General features: G+C 42.7%; 3 protein-coding genes across 7 annotated transcripts in view; 1 reads left to right on the forward strand and 2 right to left on the reverse strand.

Annotated features, from left to right (window-relative positions):
* LAMA5 (laminin subunit alpha 5) overlaps positions 1 to 1,448 on the forward strand; it is a 90,532-nt gene extending 89,084 nt beyond the window's left edge. For both annotated transcript variants that reach the window (XM_071759742.1, XM_071759743.1), the window contains exon 80: positions 38 to 1,448. In XM_071759742.1, coding sequence (XP_071615843.1) covers positions 38 to 192 — 155 coding nt within the window. In that variant the 3' untranslated portion in view covers positions 193 to 1,448. The remainder of the gene's footprint in view (positions 1 to 37) is intronic.
* Positions 1,449 to 1,932: 484 nt separating this feature from the next.
* ADRM1 (ADRM1 26S proteasome ubiquitin receptor) lies at positions 1,933 to 9,618 on the reverse strand. 4 transcript variants are annotated; one of them, XM_071759749.1, is made up of 10 exons: positions 9,501 to 9,618; positions 8,425 to 8,635; positions 8,048 to 8,164; positions 7,843 to 7,966; positions 7,326 to 7,412; positions 4,994 to 5,075; positions 4,531 to 4,760; positions 4,068 to 4,225; positions 2,873 to 2,975; positions 1,933 to 2,160 (listed from the first exon to the last, which is right to left on the reverse strand). In XM_071759749.1, exons 2-10 carry the CDS (start codon positions 8,632 to 8,634, stop codon positions 2,054 to 2,056), a joined length of 1,218 nt encoding a protein of 405 aa, XP_071615850.1. In that variant the 5' UTR covers position 8,635; positions 9,501 to 9,618; the 3' UTR covers positions 1,933 to 2,053. The 4 variants fall into 4 exon arrangements, with proteins under 4 accessions (XP_071615850.1, XP_071615849.1, XP_071615852.1 ...); XM_071759748.1 differs by having other exon boundaries at positions 9,379 to 9,557; XM_071759751.1 differs by lacking the exon at positions 7,326 to 7,412.
* A 766-nt stretch (positions 9,619 to 10,384) lies between these two features.
* Positions 10,385 to 22,141, reverse strand: part of OSBPL2 (oxysterol binding protein like 2) — a 30,566-nt gene continuing 18,809 nt past the window's right edge. Inside the window, exons 5-14 of the mRNA XM_071759747.1 lie at positions 21,423 to 21,557; positions 21,011 to 21,108; positions 20,125 to 20,307; positions 18,634 to 18,741; positions 18,215 to 18,304; positions 17,466 to 17,589; positions 15,490 to 15,618; positions 15,080 to 15,203; positions 14,348 to 14,438; positions 10,385 to 13,111 (exon numbers count right to left, since the gene is read on the reverse strand). Of these exons, the coding sequence (XP_071615848.1) occupies positions 13,009 to 13,111; positions 14,348 to 14,438; positions 15,080 to 15,203; positions 15,490 to 15,618; positions 17,466 to 17,589; positions 18,215 to 18,304; positions 18,634 to 18,741; positions 20,125 to 20,307; positions 21,011 to 21,108; positions 21,423 to 21,557 (1,185 nt within the window). The 3' untranslated portion in view covers positions 10,385 to 13,008. The remainder of the gene's footprint in view (positions 13,112 to 14,347; positions 14,439 to 15,079; positions 15,204 to 15,489; positions 15,619 to 17,465; positions 17,590 to 18,214; positions 18,305 to 18,633; positions 18,742 to 20,124; positions 20,308 to 21,010; positions 21,109 to 21,422; positions 21,558 to 22,141) is intronic.

The following is a 22,141-nucleotide window of genomic DNA, read 5'->3' on the forward strand; positions in this document are numbered from 1 at the left end:
CCAGCCTAATGCTCACTTTTTGTTGCTCCTTCTGCAGAGACAGAGCAGGGCAGCACAGCATCCCTGTCACCTCCCCTCCCTCATTACGTGGGCTGTGTCAGGAACCTGGTGATGAACCGGAGCCGCGTGGACCTTTCCCGGGCTGGGACTGTCAGGGGTTCCGTGGGGCTCCAGGGTTGCCCCGTGCTGTAAGTCAGTCCACCTGTGAGTACAGCCTGACCAGCAGAACACTGCACAGCTCCCCGGGGCCCCAGGCATCACCCACTCCATCCCATCAACAGTGGCCAAATGTGTGCGAGCTCCAGGGACAAGTCTGGGGCCACGAATCCAAGGGGAAAGAAAGGAGGGCAGGGGACAAAGGTGGGGAGAAGGGAGCACTTCGGGGACATCTTTCACAAATGTAACCAAAATGTTGGAGCGGGATGTGGAGACAGGTCTGAGCCCTTCCTTGGTGGCCAAGGAGCTGCAAGAGGACCCGTGCTGGCCCATGGCTTGTGGTAAGAGCAGGTGTCCTCAGTCCTGTTCCCTTCACCCCACACAACGCACACAGATTTAGTTCACAGAACACTTGAGGCTATTAATAACAGTCACAGACTGCCTTCTGCTAAAGGCTGCAGGCAGTTTCTGTTTTATAACAAATGCAATTAGGACAAACTGGATTAATTCCATCACTTTCGTGTCGTTTTTTTTTTTTTTTTTTTTTTTTGAGAAGCAAGAAGACATTTAACCTTCCCCAAAAGATCAGGTTGGGCTCACCTGGCACTGCTAGGCAGAGCTCTGCAAGGGGGAACTTGGACAAAATTCTGTTATCAGAATTAGCATCATATCAGATTAAGATTAATTTATAATTATCAAAGGAAAAAAAAAAAAAAAAGGAACAAAATAGGCTGGGAGAACTGCTGAGGGAAAGCAGAACATCACAAATACCACTGACTCTGCAGCTGCATTCAGCACTGGTAGATACACTGACAATGTCCTGTTGTGTGAAGCAAGAAACTGTTGCTTGAAAGGGAATCACTAACTAAAGGTTACCTCTGAGGCTGGACCCACCTGTCCTGCCAGCAGTGTCCTTCTCCTGCTTAGCCTCATTCCTGCCTGGTGTAGTGCAGTCTTCACTTGAAAAAAAAAACCATTTTTTTTTTCCTCCCAACACCTGGTTCACTTGTGCACTTACACGTCATAGATATATTTGTGTGTGTGTGTATATATATATATTTAGCCACTTGGGGACAAAATCTTGCTTCTGAAATGGACTTATAAGTTATATCATTATATTGTGGGGCTTTTTTTTTATGAGGGGTAAATATTGTAAAATGAGTTTTTAACATGTCCATCTTAAACAAATGTAATTATGACCTGTTTTTAAAGTTGTAGTATTAAAGATGGTCTTTGTAAATCACTGGTACATACTTTGGAGTCAAAATAAAGTTTTATGTTACTCTCTTTCACTTTCCTGGTGAAGAGCAACTATGATGTACAACTGGAGGAAGAATAATCACCACCTCTACCAGTGGCACAAGGGGGACATTTTAGTTGTGTTTGCCAGAAACAGCTCCCAGGAGCTGCTGCTGAAATTCCTGGGATGCCAGCAGTGGTAGAAGCACTTGGATGGTCATGAAGATGAAGCTCCTTGTGTTCCAAGTCTTGGTCAGCCCCCAGAACAGGACAACCCTTGCAGGTTGGGATGGACTGGGTGAACAGGCAACCCTGCAGATTACAACCTGGTGGCCCCAAAACTGGATGGTGGTCAGTGATGTGCCCTGATGAGCTCATTACTCACATGATCACAGGGCTCACCACTTTTAGCACAAGGAAATCAGAAGAATTAGTCTAGCCTGATGTCAGAAGCATCAAACCTGAGCAGGAAGCAACTCCACTGAAAATAAAAGACAAGTACTGCTTAAGTGCATGTTAAATAGACTAAGAACAGGATGGCAGATAAAGAAAATTCCTTTATTTGTTGATTTCATAGAAGCATAATATGAAGTTAGTAATCCTACTGCAGTTGGCTTAAGTTAGTATCTAGGAGTATCTGTAAGGAAGAGCAAATAACTTAATCTAAACTCATATCTTCCTCTTCATCTTTCTTGTCCTTGGTGTCTCCTTCCTTCTGGTCTGACTTCACACTGTTCTGCATTGCTTTGGCAAAGGCTTCTACATCTAGAAGTTAAACACAGAAGTTACTCAATTTTTTCAGTTTCTGGGGTGGAGTTCATTGTCCACACTTGGTTAAGCTTCATTACTTGCAAAATAAACAGTTGCTTTAAAAACAATCTATTGGCAGGGAAGAAAACTTTAAAATTCCTTTAATCTGTAACATACATCTGGATCCCCCTGCCATAATCAGGCATTTCCAGCACTTTAACTCTGTGCACAGGCAGCCTAAGACCAGAATTACTTCAGCCATGCAGTTAAAATCTCATCAGGGAAAGGTGCTCCCCCATCCCTCCAGTGCTACAGGCCACAGCTGTCTGCTTATTTCAAATGACTCATTGGAGACTCCCACAAAAAAGGCATTCCTGCAATAAAGTGACTGTGACATCTCCAGAGTCTTTTCCACCTCTATCAAGAAAACACCCCCGAGGCTGCTCAGCAAATCTCTGCAGAACCCTGAGTGCTCTCAGAGCACATCTGACATCACATGGTGTCTGCTGGGCAACACCTGCACCACTGGCCTTTGCAGTGGAAAAAAAAAAACAAAAAAAAAACCAGTGCAAGAGTTGGCTTCTGACAGCTACTCAGCCCCTCATCATCACAATCCACACTCAAGGGCTGTGTGCAGTGGGGGAAATAAAAAAAACACAACACACAAAATGCCAAAACCAAACCCAACAAACCACCTCACCATGTTCCCAGCAGCACCAACACTTACCTCCTTTATTTGCTGCATCAACAGCCTCTGCAGGTAAGCCAAACTGACTCATTAGTGGGCCAAGCTGTCCTGAAGCTAAGGCAGCACTGAACATGCTCAATGCCTGTGAAATGGAACCAAGAGCATAAAAAAAAGAAAAAAAAAGAAAAAAAGGTTTGCATGGTGCTCCTCCAGCATCAGGTGGCTGCTGTGCAGGGCCTGTGTAGGGCAGCAGTAGGGTGCTCACACACCAGCCTGGGAGCAGCAGGAATTCCTGTCCTGGGTCAGGCTCTGACCAGCAAACCCTGCTAGACTGAGCAAACAACCCCCAGTGACAGGACCAGCAGCTGTTCAGTGCATGGGCAACTTAAAACTTTTATCTAGATGCAGATATTCTATCAAATCACCCACTAAAAACCCTCCCTCACATCCAAGTCTTGTCTGCACAAAAGACCTTCTGTAGTTCAAACTAAAAGCAGTGTCTTTTAGCAGCCAAAATTCTGCAAATTGATCAATTTTCATCAGTCAGTATAATTCACATTGGCCTGTGATGCACCAGCATTAACCACACACTGACAGTCCTGGCAGTAATGTTTCCAGAGAAATGAGAGATGCAATGCTGCAAACACATCCATCCATCCATCCATCCATCTATCCATCCATCCATCTATCCATCCCATCCATCCATCCATCTATCCATCCATCTATCCATCCATCCATCCATCCATCCATCCATCCCATCCATCCATCCCATCCATCCATCCATCCATCCATCCATCCCATCCATCCATCTATCCATCCATCCATCCATCCATCCATCCATCCATCCATTCATCCATTCATCCATCTATCCATCCATCTATCCCATCCATCCATCCACCTACCTAATCTATCTATCTAACAAGCCAATCTGACAGGGAATGATGAATTTGCTGGTACTCCTGTCATGTGCCAGAGAGGATTTATTATAAAAGAGAAAGGTAAAACCCAATTCCAAAAGAAAAAGTCAAAAGCATTCTGATCTGCCCTTGGGTGACAGCAGGAAGGCAGAACTAGTGCTCCACTGAACCACATCCCTCCTCCTGCCCACTTCTAGTGAGGAATTTCCTACCCTGAACAGAGTCAGGAACCTGAAGCAGCAGAGCAAGGAGAATTTGTGAGGCACAGGGGAGGAAGGAAAGAAAAACTGCAGTGCCTGAGACAGCCAGGAACCCACCTGCTGGAACTGAGGAGACGTCAGGGTGTTCTGAATCTCTTCTGCAGTTTGTGGCAGAGATTCCCCTGAGGGGAGGTAAGGCATCAACCTCTCTTGGACTTCAGCATTGGCCAGGATGGGAGCCATTATCTCAGGAGTCAGAACAGTTGCCAGGTCAACTAGGAAGAAAATAAATGGTTGGCTGTTAAGACAATGAACAAAATCTCCCATTTTGTCATGTAAACCAAATGATCTAGTCAAAGGAGTTCTGAGTTGTAGTTAGAACATTTGGTAGCATCCTTTCTCCCTCTCTCAGTTTTGGAGTGAGAGTAAGACTCTTGCACCAGCCAAAACAGCACTCAAGTGAAAAAAAAAAACAAAAAAATTTAAGAGACCTTTCAAACCAGTTCGGAATAGGATATAGGACAGTAAAACAGCTCCAAAGGACTCCTGGATCCAAGAGCTGTCTGGTCAGACCAGTTACCTTGCTGTCCTCCAGCTCCAGATGGCACATTCATAGTAGCTAAAATGTTCTGGAGGTCACTCAATTGAATGGGCTGGGTTGGGCTTGTGGCTGAGCTGGTTCCATTCCCCGAGCTGGGCACAGGGCTGGGACTGGTCACAGAGGCAGCAGCAGGAAGGGATGGGGCAGGTGTGACACGGGTTGAAGAAGTTGTGGAAGATGGGGTCACAGCAGCTGATTGGCTGCGAGAGCTGCAGGAGATAATTAGTATCATTAATTCCCAAAAAACCCCCACCTTTGCCTCTTCTATCATGAAAACCCTCAAGCCCTTGTGATATAGAGAGCTCCCACCCTCATTTTAGAGGGGTAATTAGCAGTCTTAATTCCCATGGTATTCCTGGCCAGTAGGCCACTGTTTCTCCTGCAGAAATGGTGACTGGAAATTAGACACAAGCCCAGAGCAGGCAGGGGGCAGGGGTCTTACCTTGATGATGAGCTGCTGGTTGGGGGTCCCCCACTGCCAAGCAGACTGGCCAGCCCAGGACCTGTCAGTGCACCCAGCCCACCTTCCAGAAACACAAAACAACAACAGGTTTAGGGGTTTGTTTCTTTGGCTTTTTTTTTTTTTCTTTTTTTTTTTTTTTTTGCACCTCTCTGCTCTAAAGAGGTCACTCTTGTACCTGAAAGATTTTGTTTGCTAAAATAGAGGAGGAGGGGGTGAAAGAACCCAGACCACCCCCCACACACCCTCTTCTGTGAATTAACAGCTCTCGTTTGCTGATCTCCCATCCCTATCAGAAAACTGCCTTAGAGCTGCACATCTTACAAATGATGTGCACAAGGATGAAGTTCCTTCAGTTTGTGCTGAGTACACATGATTGGTGCAACACAGCCTTCTCCTCTTAACTCCTGGCTCCCAAAAATCCAACTTTTCTCTAAACTTGAAAGCCAAGGCCCTCATCAGAAGATGACAGAGGCAGCCCCTGAGTCCCCACCACTGCCTCCCTGTACACCTGGGCCTTGAAATTTCAAACCTAGCAGAGATGCAGGAGCAGAATCAGATGAGTCATGGGCAGAGGAAAGTAAGGACAACCCCAGGCACAAAGTGCTCCCAGCAGAGCAGCAATCAGGAAACACAGCAGGAAACAGCACTTGGCCTTTGCCAAAATGCACAAGGAATCAGAATCAGCCTCCTTCATCCACACATCCCAACTACCAAGGACTTACTGCAGCATCAAGAACATCAGCTAGAAAGAGCTGGGGAAAGGCCTGGCTTCTGGGTTTGCTGGAGCTGCCAGGGACTGATTGTCCCCCTGAAACTCCTCTGAGCCACATCAGCCAAACACTTCATGTGTCACACACTTCCCATCAGGAGCTTCTTGTACCACATCTACATAGATACATCCCTACACCAGCACCTGCATTTATCACCCACCTTCTGGGAGCTATCTGCAAGCAGAGGACAGAAGGATAGAAGGACAGCACTCCAGTAGTAAACATGGGATGAAGCAAACACTGCAGGTCAGGATAGCACCAGCCAAGGGCTCTTTCTTTCTCCAGGACCCACTCCTACAGACCTGTGCTGGGACATTGCCCACAGAGCCCCCACAGCTGCAGGAGCAGCAGGGTGAAGCCCACCAGGCTGAACCACTCTGCTCAGCTCATCCTTGCTAGGAAAGTTAACCCAGGAGCAAAAAAAAAAAACAAAAAAACCCCTCTGTTGCAGGAGCTCTGCAATAAAGGCAGAGTCCTGAGAGAGATGCAAAGCAGATGCTCAAGAACAAGATGCTGCTGGGGGAAGAGATCCACAGAGATTCACCACAACCACCACTTGCCAAGGCAAACAGATGGTTTGCTTTGTGTTACTGTAGTGAGCTTCATGTCAAGCTGTCTCAGGGCTAGATGAAAGAGGAGCTGCTAAGAAAAAGTGTTGAGGTGAAGAGGAAGACAGTCTCAAAAGTCATGTGAAGCTTCAAGGAGGAAGATCTTTTCAAACATATCCTAAAAAGCCAGAATCTCCCAACACAAACAGTAGATTTGCATCTGAACACCCCATCAACAGGAGTTTTGCACCTGAATCTGAGAAGACATGAGCTAAATCCACAAAAATGGACTTAGGAGTTCAAGCACAGAACCTTAACCACTGCCACCTGCTAACTCTGCCTACTTCCATTCCTGGGTTTGACTTCTTGGACAATGCTCCATTGGGTTTGGAGCATGAATAGGGTTAAGAGCAGAGCACAGCAGGGAGTCCAACACCTCATGCCCCTCAGAAAACAGCACCTCAGGCTCTCCCCAGTGCTGCCTGGGAGAGAAAGCCCCAACCTGAGCCTTGCTCCCCTGACCAGAGTGCTGTGGGGCAGGCAGGCTCCAGCCTTCCTGGTGAACCCTTTTTACTTTGCACACAAATATTCACTGGATCAGAGACAATGTGAGGATCCCCACAGCTTGGGAACTGGGATGGTCAGCAGGGATAAATCCCTGGCTTCCAGTCCCTGCTCCAGTGAATATTTAAGAGGAAGAGGAAGAGTGGAAAAAAAGAGGAAAAGAAAAAGCAAGGAGATTCAGTGGAGCAAGAAGCTGAACCAACATTCCTTGCAGATCAAGCCCTGAGATGAGTGCTGTGCAGAATCTGGTTCCCTCCATTTCCTGCAGCCTTTTTTAGCCCCTTAGCTCATCTTTGAGGCAAGGCCTTGCTTTCTCATCTGAAAGCAGTGCCATTCACATCAACAGCACTACTTGAAAATATTGTCAGGTAAGATTTAACCTGGCAGGAAAAAATACCATTTTGGCATAAAGATATTAAAGCATTTTACCAAGTCCTCCTAAGCCCGTTGGTCCGATCAGCTGCATGAGCTGGTTATGGCTCATGTTTCCAAGAAGGCTTTGCAAGCCACCCTCACCTAAAAACAAAAACATTCTGAAACACAACATATTCACATAGGTTTGGTTTGTTTTTTTTTTTTTTTTTCAAACGGCAGGAGATTAATTGGCATCACATTCTGTATGGAAAAAACAGTTTCAAGTGTTTACTGAACCATGATGGTCATAAAAGATAAATGCAACTTGGCTTCATAAAGAGATAAGACTGCAGAGAATCTACTGGAAACAAAGCAAAGATTTCTTCTGGCAGTCTTAGCTTTTTCAGCCTGCACCTATTATAACAGCACAGCTTATTTTGCTAAAAGCAGGTTTATACTTCTGGTATTAGCACTGTCCCCAACTCACCCTCCATAATCACCAGGAATTTCTTCCTAGGGAGCTCTAAGTGCTCATTCTAAAGAGCAATTTTAAACAAGGCTCTCACGTGAAGGAGCAGAGAATGGACTGTACCTCCTAAGGCTGAGAGCTCGTGGCCTCCACTGGCATTTCCACCCAAGGCCCCAGGCATGGGGGGGTTGTTGAGATATTCGTTCACCTTACGGCAGTGCTCTTCATCCTTGTCTGTCTTTGGCTCCTGCAAGAAAGTTGCTCTTGGTATATGAGGCAAACTGGAAATATTTGGTTCCAAGGCCATTATTCTTAGCTTCCCACAAACCTGCATCCAGAAGAAGAGTCGTTTTGATCCTGCCTTGAACTTCAATACGTACACACGGCCAGTGGTGCACTGAGGTACCCTCTTGAATTCACAGTCATCAGGAAAAATAATCAAATCCTGGAAAATGTGGCAGCAGAAACAAGTGTTTGAGGTCATGCATGACTTTTCCTTTTAGCTCCCCCAGAGATCTCTGCTCTCCTCCCCAAACCTTCTTCTCTTTGCCCTAAGGAGCAGTGGGCACTTGGAACTGCAGGGCTGCCAGGCCACAGGGGCATCCTCACCCTAATTTGTGCTGGAAAAGGTTTTTCAGCAGTGCCAGCAGAACAAGACAATTCCTCCCTCAATGCCTCAGCACTGAAACACAAAACCATACTCACATCTTCAACATTGCCAGAGGTCCTGTCCTTCCAGCAGAAGTGGATCAGGGAGTCATCTGTTTGCTGGATGTACACGAGGCCTTTTCTCTTGTCTGGGGTCACAGTGCTGCCTTTCAGGGACATCTTCCCTGCCCGAAATTCCACCAGGTATTTGCTGGAAGAGCCCCGGGACCCTGGCACCAGGCTTGGAAACAGTGCTCCTGAAGACATCCTGCCAAGAGAGAGGAGGAGCAGGAGATGTGACCAGAAACATCCCTGAGTTATCCCAGTATCAAAACTCAACCTTTATCAAGGGAGCTCCACAAAAACAATCCGGGTCACCGCCTGCAGAATTCCAGGGGCATCCACAACAGCTGAAGTGGAACCCCGGGTGAAGATTGCCAAATAAATTGGATCGGATCGGATCGGACCTGCTGAGGGACTTGGAAACGAAACCACCATTCCCCGAGGCTCGCCTCGCTGCCTCCCATCTCCGCTCACGGCACTGGGGACCTTTTAATTCCCAGCAGCCCGCCCGGTATCGCTCATCCTCAGGCTCCTGACCCAGTACCCAGTGGAGCGTCCGGACCGCCCGGTACCGGAGCGCCCTGCCCGGTACCCGCCCCACGGCTCCGCGTCCCTCCGGGGATCATGTACCGGTACCGCGGGGACCGGGCTGGGCCTGCATGACTCTGCAGTTGTTCTACAGCTCCCACCACCGAACCGAACCGAACCGAACCGAATCGCCCGGCGGGGCCGAGCCGAGCGCACAGACCGGTGGCGCCCGCTCCGACCCCGCACCTCCGCCCGGCCCCCACACCAGGACCGGAGATGGGGGGGCAACGCGGCCCTACAGCCCGGTCCGGTCCGGTCCGGTCCGGTCCGGCCCAGCCCGCAGCACCCCCAGCGCTCTCCGCCCGCCCCGAAGCCGCCATCTCCCGCCGGACCCCCGGCCACGTCCCGTCCCGCACAGACCTTCCCCCGCAGGAAACCCCGCTCCCCCAAAAGGGACGGAACCGCTCCCAGCGAGCGCATGGGGGGTGCGGGGCTGCCTGGGGGGTCCGGTCCGGTCCCGTTCTGTTGGGCCGCCCCGGTACCTGTCGTCCCGGTCCCTTCCGCCCCGCAGGCCCCGCACCACTCCGCACGGCTCTTCCTGCCCCGCACACCGGAACCCCGCCCACCGCGGGGCGGGGCAACGCGGCCCTGGGCTCTCGCCATTGGCTGCCGCCGCTGTCAGTCAACGGCCCCGGCTCCGGCCCTGCTGTGTCACGGCGGCGCAAAATGGCGGCGGCCCCGCTCCCCGCGAAGCCGGGGATGGAGCTGGAGCTCGGCCCGGTTCCGAATCCGCCTTTATTCCCCTTTTACAGCGTGTGCGGGGAGCTGGGCAGGGCAGCGCTGGCAGCAGGGAGGGGAGCGACGGGTATTAAATAAATAAAATAAATCCGCTTCACCGCTGCCTCTCGCTGAAAACAAGGAGGAACCGAACCCGAGCGGTACAACCCGAACCCGGCTCCCGGCAGAACCTTCACTGAGTAAAAATATCGATTTATGGTGCAAATGACCGAAATCCCGGTGTTTCCAGGGAGCCGGAGCTAGGGCCTGGGCTGGCTGGAGGAAAAGTCTCGGGTTCGTGTTTTTAAAACATTTTCCATAAAGCATAAATAAATAAAATTACTGAGAAATTAACTATTAAAAAGTAATAAAGACTGCCAATTACTTGTTTGTTTTTTTCTGGGTAATTTAGGGTACACACTTCCCACCCCCATGACCCCGGGGACCAATGAATACGTCAGCACCCAAGGCACAAATATGACATTGCCAACAATTAAGATTAATTTTAATTAATTTTCTGCCACTTTTTTGTCTGCCCTGGTCCAGCTCTTACTCTTGGCCTCTCCACCATCCCACCCAACCCTCCTCATGCCCTGGTTCAAGTCTCAGTTAAAAAATAAATAAAAAAAAAAACACCTCTGTCACCATCTAGAGGCCCAAAGGGTATGCAGAATTTATTATAATTTCTTTCTAGACGGTTTCTCTACAGAGCTGTATTAACATATACTAACAGTTATCTTATATACAGTGTTTAATAATCAAGTTATAAAAGTGACATTGTTCTTTCAAAAGGTGCAAAGTTATTAAATGTTTTGACACGTAAACTACTCGAGGTGAGAGCTGCATTGAAAATAAAACTTTCAGAGCATCAGAAGTCCCACGGCTAAGCCAAGCACAGAGGTGTCAGCAGTGAGGGGAAAGGACTTTGTAAATGTTGTCAATGAAGAACAATCAATTAAAAAAAAAAATATATATTTGGAACTAATCTGAAATTTTACTTAAAAATGTTACACCATAGGAAGAGGAGAAGAGGGTAAAGACATAACCAGTGAAGTGTTCTTATTTTAGAAATCTTCTCAGCTTCCTTTTAAATCTCATGAAGATCCTCTACTGAAGTTTGGATTAAATAAATAGTTGGAATTTCTTCATGCTTTGCACAGTGACAGGGGTTTAGGTGTTGGAATTTACATCACAGCTTAGGTGAGAGGGATGCTAAACTGGACTTCCCCTAAACAGAGTATTTCTTTAGGAATTACTCCACGTTTTTTCCACCCAGGCATTTTTTATTTATATGTATTGGTTTAAAAACACTACTCCAGCATTAAGCATACTATTTAATTTAAGCAAGTTTTAAACTCCCATGGGATATTAAACTCATTTAATAGGTGGATCCTTTCAATCCTCACTAAGGGTTCCCTGTGCTGCTTGCAGCGAGTTTGGAAGGGGGATTACAGTGCCTGGCACAGTCAATACAGTTCATTTTTTTCATAAAAGTATTTTTATGCTGTCCTGTAAGATCAGCAATGTCCTTTAGGAAGTATCTCTTAGCAGGAACAAACAGCCTGAGTGTCTGCACCTTGGGCCAAGTCTGGCTTGGGGGTCTCTTACAGCCCTGCAGCCAGCACAAGGTCCCATTTCTAGCAATAAAATTGCCATAAGAACATTTCACATCAGGCCCTGCCTTGAATTTTACAGCTTCTCTTATTTTTCCAATGAAGACAACTAAACCTCTTAAAATTTTTACATTAATCCAATTAGTAGATGCATGATTTGATATAAAATGCTTTTGCTTTTTAATTCTGTGGCTGGGAGAGAAGCACTTCAAAGATCTACTCTGTGGGTGAAACCACAGATGTTTTGGACACCAACCAGACCAGTTTTTCCATGAATTCAAGCTGCTGGTGCTTAACACCAGGAATTTCTGAATTACTATAAACAGCAGTGAAGCCACTCTACATTTCTGGCTGGTTACTCAATTAAAACCCTTCATAAAAGAAGCAGCAACATAAGGATTAGTTTTAATTATTGGACCTAATTTTTCAAGCCTCTGTCCCTCCTTTCCCTCTGGAGTGTACCACTGGAAAGAAAACAGATGTATCAGTTCAGTAATAGATTATTTCCAGTATTATATGGCTTTGATGGGTTCATATGGAATAAAAAAAAAAAAAAAAAATCCCACTTTTTGACATCGTGTGCTCACAGAAAAGTTGTAATAGATATAACTCTGCCAAAGCTTTAAATTGATTCAGCTTTTTCACAACATACAAAACAGACGTGACCTAATAATGAAAACCATGCAAACCAAAACTTCCCCAAAACATGAGCCTGTGTGGATACACATACCAAAGTGCTTCCAAATAAAAGTGGAGTCTAGAAGCATACACAGTGCCAAAGCTGCCAAAGGTAGTGCAGAAGATTTAAGCCTCAGAGTGGTAGCAAGCAATATATTTTACATTGTAACCACCTCTACATTCCTAGAACTGCTTCCAAAGCTTCTCCTATTTCCAGAACAGCATTTGACTCCAGGAAAGCCACTTTTTAAGGTGCCTTTTCCTCCTCCTCATGTACACTTTCTGCAGTTTTTATCATCACAGGTATAGAGTTTAATGCTCACAGTGTCCAAAAGTTGTGAAGACTCTGTAACAGACAACTACAGGTTGAGAAGCTCAGCTTGGGTTTTGTTTCCCCCCCAGTCTCTGAATTATTGAATTTTACTGAGAAAAGGGGGGTCAGGAGCTCCAGTCCCCACGTGGTGCTACATACCATATAGAGGGTTCACATCCATCTCTCCCACCAGGAGTGGTGACAGCACTAGATTTGATCCTGTTGATACCATCTTAGCTTTTCATCCCTGCTCCCAGTTCCAAAGACTTCAGGTTCTTCACTATGGTACTAAGTAACAAGGATATTATCTCTATTTTATTGAAGTTACCTAGTTTTTCGAGGATGTTATGTGCTCTACCAGATACAGGGTATCTTCCTGACAAAGCAACTAGGGGAAAAAAAAAAAAATGGAGAACCAAAGGTCCCTTTGAAAATCAGTGAAAACATGATGATTTCAGGTGCAGCTTTGTGGAAAGAATGCAACAGTACTTAAATATTTGGCAATCCAACATTAGTGACAATTAAATCCTTGATTGTTGACCAACAGAATTTTTGTTAAAATTTACTTAGAAAAGCTGGGTTTTGCTATCAACAAAACCAGAGGAACTGGCTTGGAATGAAATCTAGTAACTAGATGTCCAGATGAGATGAGCAATTGGTTGTGGAACTTCAGTATATGTCTGGACAGTCTGAGAAATTTCTATCAAAATAGCCACCTGAGTACAGCCAATCTGAAGTCCCAGTGTATGGGTTAGTGCCTTGATGAAACCATCTGTAAAAAGAAAAAAAAAAAAAAAGGAAAAAAAGAATAAAAGACAAAAGCAAACAGTGAACACATCATTAGGGGAAAAAGACAACTTTACTTCTATCACACAACGTTATAAAACAACATTGGTCTGTCTTATTGGAAAAAAAAAACCTCAGGAAAATTTCTGAATGTGAAAATAGAGCACTAAACTTCCTCTGCAATTATTACCTTGTAAAGTATTAAAAAAATTACACTGAGTAATTAAGTGAATCTGGGTCCATGCCTTAATACGTCACAAAGTCAAGGAATTTGAAATTGATTTTAAAATTGCTGTCCTATTCCAAATAAAAATAATATCGATTATATACATTTTTACTTAAAAAGAATGCCAAATCAGTTATGCAATCCTTTTTGTAAACCTGCCTGAACAGGAAACAGTTTTGTCCTACAGAGCTGTACTCTGCACAGAGCATTAACAGATGCTCATTTTTTAGCCACGTTGACTGAAAACAATTTTAATGCTCCCTGGAAGAGACTTTTGAAAGGCATTAACTGGAATTTTGACTGTAGCTGCTCCCCCAGACTTTAGAAGAGAGTATTTTTGTCTTCTGAATTTCATGAAATCATGGGAGCATCCCAAAAGTTTTTGCCCTTGAAGGAAGCAGCTGCAGTAACTGGCTGTGACAATACACTTGAGTGCACAGCATTGGCATCTCTAAAAAGCATCTGCTGGGAGAAGGAGCCAAATCACACCTTACTCCTGATGCCTTCTGTGACTGAGAAGTCACTTGAATATCCAAACAAAGAAGCAATTTCTGAGGCATCCAAGCCAAGAAGTCCTAAAAGTCTGAAACTAAAAAGCCCTAGAGGGCCACAATGTCACACTCAGCTACCAAAAGCTGGACTGGAATTAGTTAAAGGAGAGATGAAACTTAACATCTTACTCATTCTACCCAAAATATGACCTCTGTAGGTTTTACAAAACAACAACAACAAAATCCAGCATTACCACAGTAATTAATTACGACAGCTTTCAGCATTTATTATTAGATAATTTCTCCAGGACAAAGTTAGCAGCACTTTCGGCTTCCCGCTACATTAACCCAAAAAATCCTTTCAGTGTCACTACAAACTGTGCTGCCAAGCAGGAAATCAAAAGCACATTATTTCAAATAAAAACAATTTGATTTCAAAATCAAAATGCTGTTGGTAAACCAAACCCTTCCAAGCATCAGACAAAATGCCCAACTCCCCCCTTACCGTGTGTGCCACTCCACTTCATCTTTTGCACGCTCCTTGCGAGCAGCTCTTTGTTTCTCCTCTAATCTCTCTTTTTCTTTTGTAGCCACATCTAAGAAACACCCAGAGAAATTGGTTACTTAGCAAAATAGAAACAAAAATGCAGAAAACAGAAAAAAATGCACAGAAATGAGACAGTTCATTTAAACAAAAGAAATCATCTCACTGAACACGTAAATCTCAGGGAAAAAAATGTTAAAAGTGCCATTTCAGAATAGTTGCTGATACAAACACAGAGTTGAAACTCAAATGTTGATGTTTTATTTATCAGATATACTGCACTGAGATAGCAGAAAAGAACTCAGAAAAGAAAGTAATTTCTTTCAGTATTTGTCCCTGTTGTGTTTTTTTTTTCTGACAAACAGAGCAATAGAGCAAGTCTGCTCATCACGGGTCCTTCCAGCCAGAGAGGATGCTTTCCAGTTCTCCCAAGTTACCAAACATCCAAACACACCACAACATAGAACAGTAGTTTTGGGATCCACCTTGAACAAATTTGCTCCCAGATTTTCCTGGGAGAAAACAGACATTGAGCATTGTTCAATAGCATGTTCTTTAGCACAGGATGAAAAAGAATTAAGGCTGCTCTGGGAATGAAGTGCTCTGTATCTATCAACTTTCCTTCAGTCATCACTCTCAAAAGTTACTAATGTGAAAATATTTCCTCCAACAAACCCAGCAGCAAACACACACCCATGTTTCCATTCTCCATGTTTCTGATATCTGGACGTAGTCGACAGTCAGTGGGAGCCAACATTGCTTCCATGCCCTCTTCCAGCTCATTGAGGCTCACAGCAAAACTGGTGAAATTGTACATCTGGAAAGCAAATTAAAGACAAGTTATTTTGTCAAAGTGGCACTGGGTTCCCTAACTGGGCACAACAGAACTTCCAAGAGAAATTCCCCAGTCAAACCTTTCCCCACTGGCTATACCCTGGAAGCAAGATTAGGTTCATACAAAACTATTTTTTTTTTTTGTTGGAAGGGAGGAACAAGGAAGGAAGGGCAGAAGGGGATGGAAATCACACTGGTCATTTTTTAAGCAGCCTTTTTTTCAGAGGATTGAGATAGAGAGCAATCCACAGACTGACTGAAACAGTTACCTGTGATGAGTTTGGTGGCCTACAGTTTATTCTCCAAAGCAATTTACTGCCTGGTATGTACTGCACTGTGTCTTGAACCTCTGGCATATCATCAGCCTCATCATTTTCAGATTTAATAACATCTTCACTCTGAAACAGAGATTATATTTGACAAGGGAACCAAGGGAAATTGGACAGTTTCATCTAGAGTCCTACAGTGACTGTTGAAGAATCTGTTTAAATTTGAGATATTAAACACGCTCCTGTACCTCTGCCTCACCCCCCACATTTGCTTTTCCTCACTCTGGACTCTTCCTCATTTTTACCACAATGTCTTGCTCCTGACATCTCTGAATAGTCTGCCACCACCTATGTACAACTTGAATGTCTGTTTTAAAAAAGAAATTAATAATAGTAAATTAATGTCTTTCAGAATTCTTGTCTCCAGCTTCCCTTCTATGCCATGCAATAGCTTAATTTCACCTAACATGACTATTACCTCTTCAGTTTGAAATGAGGCAAGACTGCAATTTAAATCAGTTCCCATTTTGGCCTAAGAAAGATAAGACATGCCTGCTTTTGGATATTGCTTCATCACTTGCAAAAGATTTGGATGCAAGATTATAAAACAGATATGCCCTTGTTTCAGTCTGATTTCCTGTGATCTAGATTCTAATAACTATTATCACTGCCAATTTTCTCTCTATGAAGACTGTACTTAAGTTTATAAATACAGTGTCTTCCCTTCCAAGTTCCTTTGTTACCAGATGCACTGATGTAATGCACACATGAAACCAAAAGCAGTGTTCTCCAAGAGGCTGCTCTCAGAAGCTGAGACAATCTGACTGTCACAGGACACAGACATGGTGGGATTTCAGAAGGTCTTACCAGGAGAAACCATTTAAAACCACAACAACCAGAAGGGAAGTTTGAGGCAATAACCTTCTAGAATGATAGCATCAAGTCTTCCTCCCTTCCCTCACTCCCATCCCCTTACTGTTTTCTTTCTGCCCCCTCTGACATGGCTCTTTTATTTTATTGAAAAATACACTGTTGAGTTAAACAGGGCCTGTTTCATACACTAGAAAACAGCTTCATATGGTTAAGGGTCTAATTTCAATCATGTGGTTTCAGTATTCAGTTTTTAAAAGATTCGTTTAGGCTACTTTCCATGTCAACATCTGGTTTATTTACTGTTAGACAGTTCCTCATCTAAATATAGATTTAACAGGAAGGAAGGAAAGAGTTGATTTTTATAAATGAACAGAACGTTTTTATAAAAAAAAAAAAAAAAAAAAAACAAAAAAAAAACAAGTCAAAATACAAGCCTGTACCATGAAGGAATCCAGAGTCAAAAGCAAGGCCTGTTGTTGCTGCTCTAGATTCTTCTAATCTGAATATTTTTAATAAACAGTTTAAGCCTCTTAATGTTGAGTGATTAGCCTCTGTTTAACTTATCATTTTCAATGAGCAAGACCCTGCTGATATCAGGAAGCCCAACAGTCCATCCAACAGTCTGGATTTTCCATACAACACTGAGGCTTTAGCAGTAACTTACCTGACACTGCTTGCATGTGATGAAAACACCCTGCATCCTTCCAGGGATAAATTCTGCATCACCAAAAAGCATAACTGACTTTAAAAACATGTTGGGTTTTTGTTGTTGTTTTAAATGCACAAATCCTAACATTTTTACATCTGGAGTTGGCAACAGAGCTACTTTCCTCATTCAAGGACTGGACACCATCAGCTTAGGTGTTGATATTTGATGACTTGGTTTAGACAAAGCTCCAGCAAGCACCATTCCTATCAGCTCTCTTCAGCTCACACTCAAGTCTACAGAAGCTGAAAGTGCAATGCCTGCCCACAGCCAATCCTACCAAAAAGGCTCTTTTAATGCTCCATTCAGCCCCACCTGGGCATTTCCATAAAGAAGACACTCCCTTTTCCTTTCTCCCACGTCAGTATCTTTCCTCCCTAACGAATCCTGAACTCACCGCTTTTGGTTTCTTCTGCTCACCACCTCTCTTCTCACTCTTTTTGTAAGTCTCATACGTGGTGGGATCTGTGCACCACAAGCATTCTGTCCACTTGCCATAGATCACACACAGCTTCTTTCTGCTGCAGAGAAAGCAAAGGAAACTCAGGTTTTGCTACTGATAAAACCGCCTAAGCCAAGCCATGAAGATTCTGATCTATACTAAATAGCTTCCTGCCTTGTTGTATTTTAAGAAATCTGCAAAGAAACATAAAGGTCAGGTTTTTGATAATCCAGATTAAAGGTTTCAGCTTATTCCAGTCTTTCTGGCATTCAGTCCTGCAGAACACATCCTCATGACTGAGTTGCATCCTTTTGCCATGTGGGTGCAATCAGGCCAACAGTTTACAGTATGAAGACTCAGAATCACAAAATGGGTTTGATTAAAAATTTCTAATAATCATATCCTCTTTATTTTAAATCAAAGACTGAAATTGTAACTGTCCAACAGTGAAATCAGTTGTGACTTCTCTGAATTTTCCCTGGGTATTTTCATTTCCCAAGACTGGATTGGAGACTTTTTCAAATAATTCTTAAAATGATCATGCAGTAATCAAGGGGTTCTAATGCTGACACACAGAAGAGAAATGAGTTACAATCTGCATTACTTGCAACTTTGCAGTCACATCAGTCATGGTCCCCATGCCAGCACAAAAGAAATCTCACAGTGCTTAGAAATGGAGACAGCAAGAGGCTTTTCTCACTTACTTTTTGTCTTGAATGTATCCCTCTACTCTGTGGAGCTCTTTCCCAAACAGGCCACATGGTTTAAAATTAAGGACACATTTATCTCCAGTACTGTAGAGGAAATAAGCACATGCTTAAAAAGAAGCAACCCCCTGAATGTTTTAGTAAGTTGTCTTTTTAAACTTATTTAGCTTTTTAAAAATAGTTACAGTTAGTTGGGGAGTAGTTATTTTTACCATTCTAATCTATGGATTATTATCTGACAAGCTCACTAAAAAGGCACACAAATTTCAAAATCCCACAATAAGGAAAAAATAAATTAAAAAAATCAATGTGTACATGAAGATATCAGCATGTGAAAGCCAGCTGAAAACAAGACAATACTTCTAAGTTTCATATATATATAAAATTTATCAGAAGTAGTAGGAATAAAACATTACCTGTGATTTACAATTTCTACTGTTCCATATTGTTCTAACCACAGTTTACCAATAATTACATTATGTACACAACAGGTTGGATTTGTCCATGTGTAAGCTTCATTATGTCTGCAAAGGAAATAGAGAAATAAATAATTCTCTTGAATGTGAGATGGAGTGGAAGCCTGTTTTCAATTCTGTTCACAGCAGAGCAAAATATTTAGCACTGCTATGAACAGCCAGCACTTAGCTTCAAAACAGAAAAGAAACAGATTTTTTGTTTATAAGCCAACAATGTGTTGTAACAAAACATTAGTGCAAATTAATAAAGTGATATCCCCCTTCCAATTTTGCTTCCTGAACAGTTATGTGTTCACTCAGGCCCTGGGCAGTTCTCAGGCTCCTCAAACCAACAGAACAGTAAGAATCAACATTAAGAGGCTCAAAAATTGACTTCAACTTCTGCTGCTAACTCAAAGAAATTATTTAACATAAATGCTTTAATTATTTATACTCCAGTTTAATTCCGGGCCCTGTAATTTGAGCAGGCAGAGCAAGAATCTTAATAGTCTTCTAAATAAAGTCTCTCTCTCCAGCAACAAATTTTATTTCTGTCATGTCTGCATTCTCCAGTAACATTCACAGTTCTTTCTACATTCAGAAGAAATTTCCTCATTTCCATCACCATTTATATCCAAGGCTAGTTCATACTTTCATAAGCTTTGGAAGATAAGATGCCAGCAGCTCAAGCAAATAAATTACCCTTTCAAGAGAAACTACAGGGAAAGTCACTGCTTGATATGGCAGGCAAGCTGACTTTTTATTGAAATCAAATGTCTAGAAGTAAGCAGCTATTTCAAAACAACCTCAAAGCCAGGTCTCAGCAAAGCTTGCAATAAAGCACATTTTAAGTGTTCCACTGCAGAATGTTACCTAGGGCATCCCTGTGACCTACATGGGAAAGCTCAGGAGCCTCTGTGCCACCAGGGCACAAACCAACTAAGGAAAATATTCCATTTATGAGAGCCATACAAAGCCTGGAAGTAATCTGGAGAGGCATTTTTGACTTTAATAGCAAGGTGGTCATACATAGGAAGTGTCCTGACAAGTTTCTCATGTGCCTGTATCACACAGCACAGCTGTGCTGAAGATGCACAAAGTTGCACACAAACTCCCAAAACCAACAAGATTTAAAAGCAAAATGACTTAAATTTCACACTCCTTCACAGAACTACCTTTCAGTACCATCTCATTTTTAACAAATGCTCATTTTCATAGCAGAAGAATTGGATCAAATTGCTGCAGTTATGCACAGCATAACTTTAGAAGGAACAGAGGCCTGAAATTAAGCAGACAAAAATAACTTGTAAATTAACTCTTATAACCTCTTCAGCAAGATGGTTTTAGACCTATGAAGATCCAATAATATGATTATCACCTATCTTTTTTTTTTTTATCAAAGTAAATGGTAAGGAGATCAACATAAAAAAGGTATTTATTTCTCATACTCACTTCAGAAGCTCCAAAGTAATTGTTCCCCGAGGCTCTGCTTCTATACTCTTTCCCCAGAATTTTAGTTTGGGATAGATAGATCCATGAAAAATAAAGTCCTTATTGAGGCCTTCAGAATAAAATGCACTAATAGGTGGGTGGTGGCTGACTTGTTCAGATATAAACCTAAATCCTAAATCCTCCCTAGCAACAATAAAAAAAAAAAAAAAGAGAGCATTAAACACTATTTTTTTGTATTGTTACAAGAGAAAAGAGCTACTTGATACTTTAAAAATGTCTGAAGGATTTTTAGATTAAAATGAAGCTGAGACTTTCCCTTTCCAGCCCCCACTTTTACAAGTAATGAACAAAACTCTACTCTGAACACTTCTTCATACCCCAAATCACCCCACATTCAAACCCTTAAATGACTTTCTACCCAGAAAAGCATTTGAAGAAGTCCCACTGAAATAAATAAAACTCTTTGGGCAGCAGTAGAAGGGTCTGACTGAATATTCTTCTCTCCCAGGCACACCTACTACACATTTATCTAAGCAAGCTGGAAGTCCTTCAGACTAATTCTTCCATCTGACAAAATCAGCAAAACACCACTTAAATTAATTAATAGTCTCTGGTCAGGAGGTGTCTGGTAGAAGAACATAAACCACTTTTTTCCTCAATAATTCAAAGAATACTCTGCTTAAACAAAATCATTTTTCTATAATAATTTCTCAAAGATTTTGAGACAGTTTGGGTAAAAGAATTTTATCTATCCTCAAATATATTTTAGTAGACTTTTCATTCTTCCACTGAATAAACAACCAAACTACCACGAGAGGATGCTAACCCACAAGTTACATACTTCTAACACAACCAGCCCCAGCTCCCAGTTTAAAGTAATTATTACCTGGTTAATTCATAGGTTTCTCCTAACAGTGGGTTAAATGGCTTGCCAGTTCTCTCCCATTGAGAAGCTACAGCAGAAACTGCAAAAGCAGCTACAGCCTACAAGCAAATTAAAAATATTTTATGAGAATAGTACATTAAAAAACTTTAATATATGATACATATTATTATTCTAAAAAAGCACTACATATTGACAGTAGTGGCACTCTCCTGGCTCAAGCTCTGTGTTCAGCATCACAAATATCTGACAAAGCCACTATGAAACAAGAATCTTGTCTAGACAAACAAATATGGGCATTCTTATGATCACCCCAGAGGAAAAAAAAACACAATCACCAAACAAAAAACCCCAAACCCTCAAGTAAGGAATTATCTTCTTGTGAACTGACCAAAAAGTGGTACCTATGGCTTACCTGCATTCTTTCCAGGGGGTCTGCATGGCTACAAGCCTTATTAATGAGGTATATGTGTTCCATATATTCTGTTATCCTTTGAAGAAAACTCAATGGCTCGTTGAAGACAATTGGCATTGTAATCTTTGACAGCTCCTAAGTATCAAAAGGGCTAAGTTAATTTTTTAGACACAACACTAAGTTAATAGCTTACTTACAACAGGAAATTTTAAAATTAGTTGCCTTAGTTTGTTTGTAGCATTATTTAAAAGGCATTTGGCAAGCCTAAAGTAGACTTCCCAGTGTTACAAATGAAAGGGGTTAGAAGATCTGCAGAACCCTACAAGCAATCTGGGGGAATAAACAACTTCAAAAATTGATCCAGTTAACCTGGGAAATTCAAGAAAATTGTTATCTTCTATTCTGTGGTCTATATAAGAGGTTAAAAATCCTGTAGATAGCAGCAATGATGTGCCAAGCAGTTCACTACAGATATTTAACAACCACACATTCCTCTGAAAACCTCACATACCTATTTGCATAAATTCTATTTTACTTAAGAAACCACAAATTATTTTTTAAAAAGAACTGTTACATAAAGAACGGGGTTTGAATTGCTCTAACAAATTCTTGAGGCTTTATTTAAGCAACCTGCTATTTGTGTCGGAATGTTTCTCCTTTCCCATGTGGCTACAAGACAGACACAAAGTTCACAAGTCTGCCAGAGCCAAGCAAATTTG

Source organism: Heliangelus exortis, chromosome 16 (assembly GCF_036169615.1).
Source record: "Heliangelus exortis chromosome 16, bHelExo1.hap1, whole genome shotgun sequence".
NCBI lineage: Eukaryota > Metazoa > Chordata > Aves > Apodiformes > Trochilidae > Heliangelus > Heliangelus exortis.

Coding starts and splice junctions, on each gene's coding strand:
- ADRM1 (XM_071759749.1), bottom strand. CDS start 8,634: ATGTCTTCAGGAGCACTGTTTCCAAGCCTGGTGCCAGGGTCCCGGGGC. Junction 7,967..8,047: donor GACTCTTCTTCTGGATGCAG/GTTTGTGGGAAG, acceptor ACTTTCTTGCAG/GAGCCAAAGACAGACAAGGA. Junction 4,761..4,993: donor ACCAGCAGCTCATCATCAAG/GTAAGACCCCTG, acceptor TATCTCCTGCAG/CTCTCGCAGCCAATCAGCTG.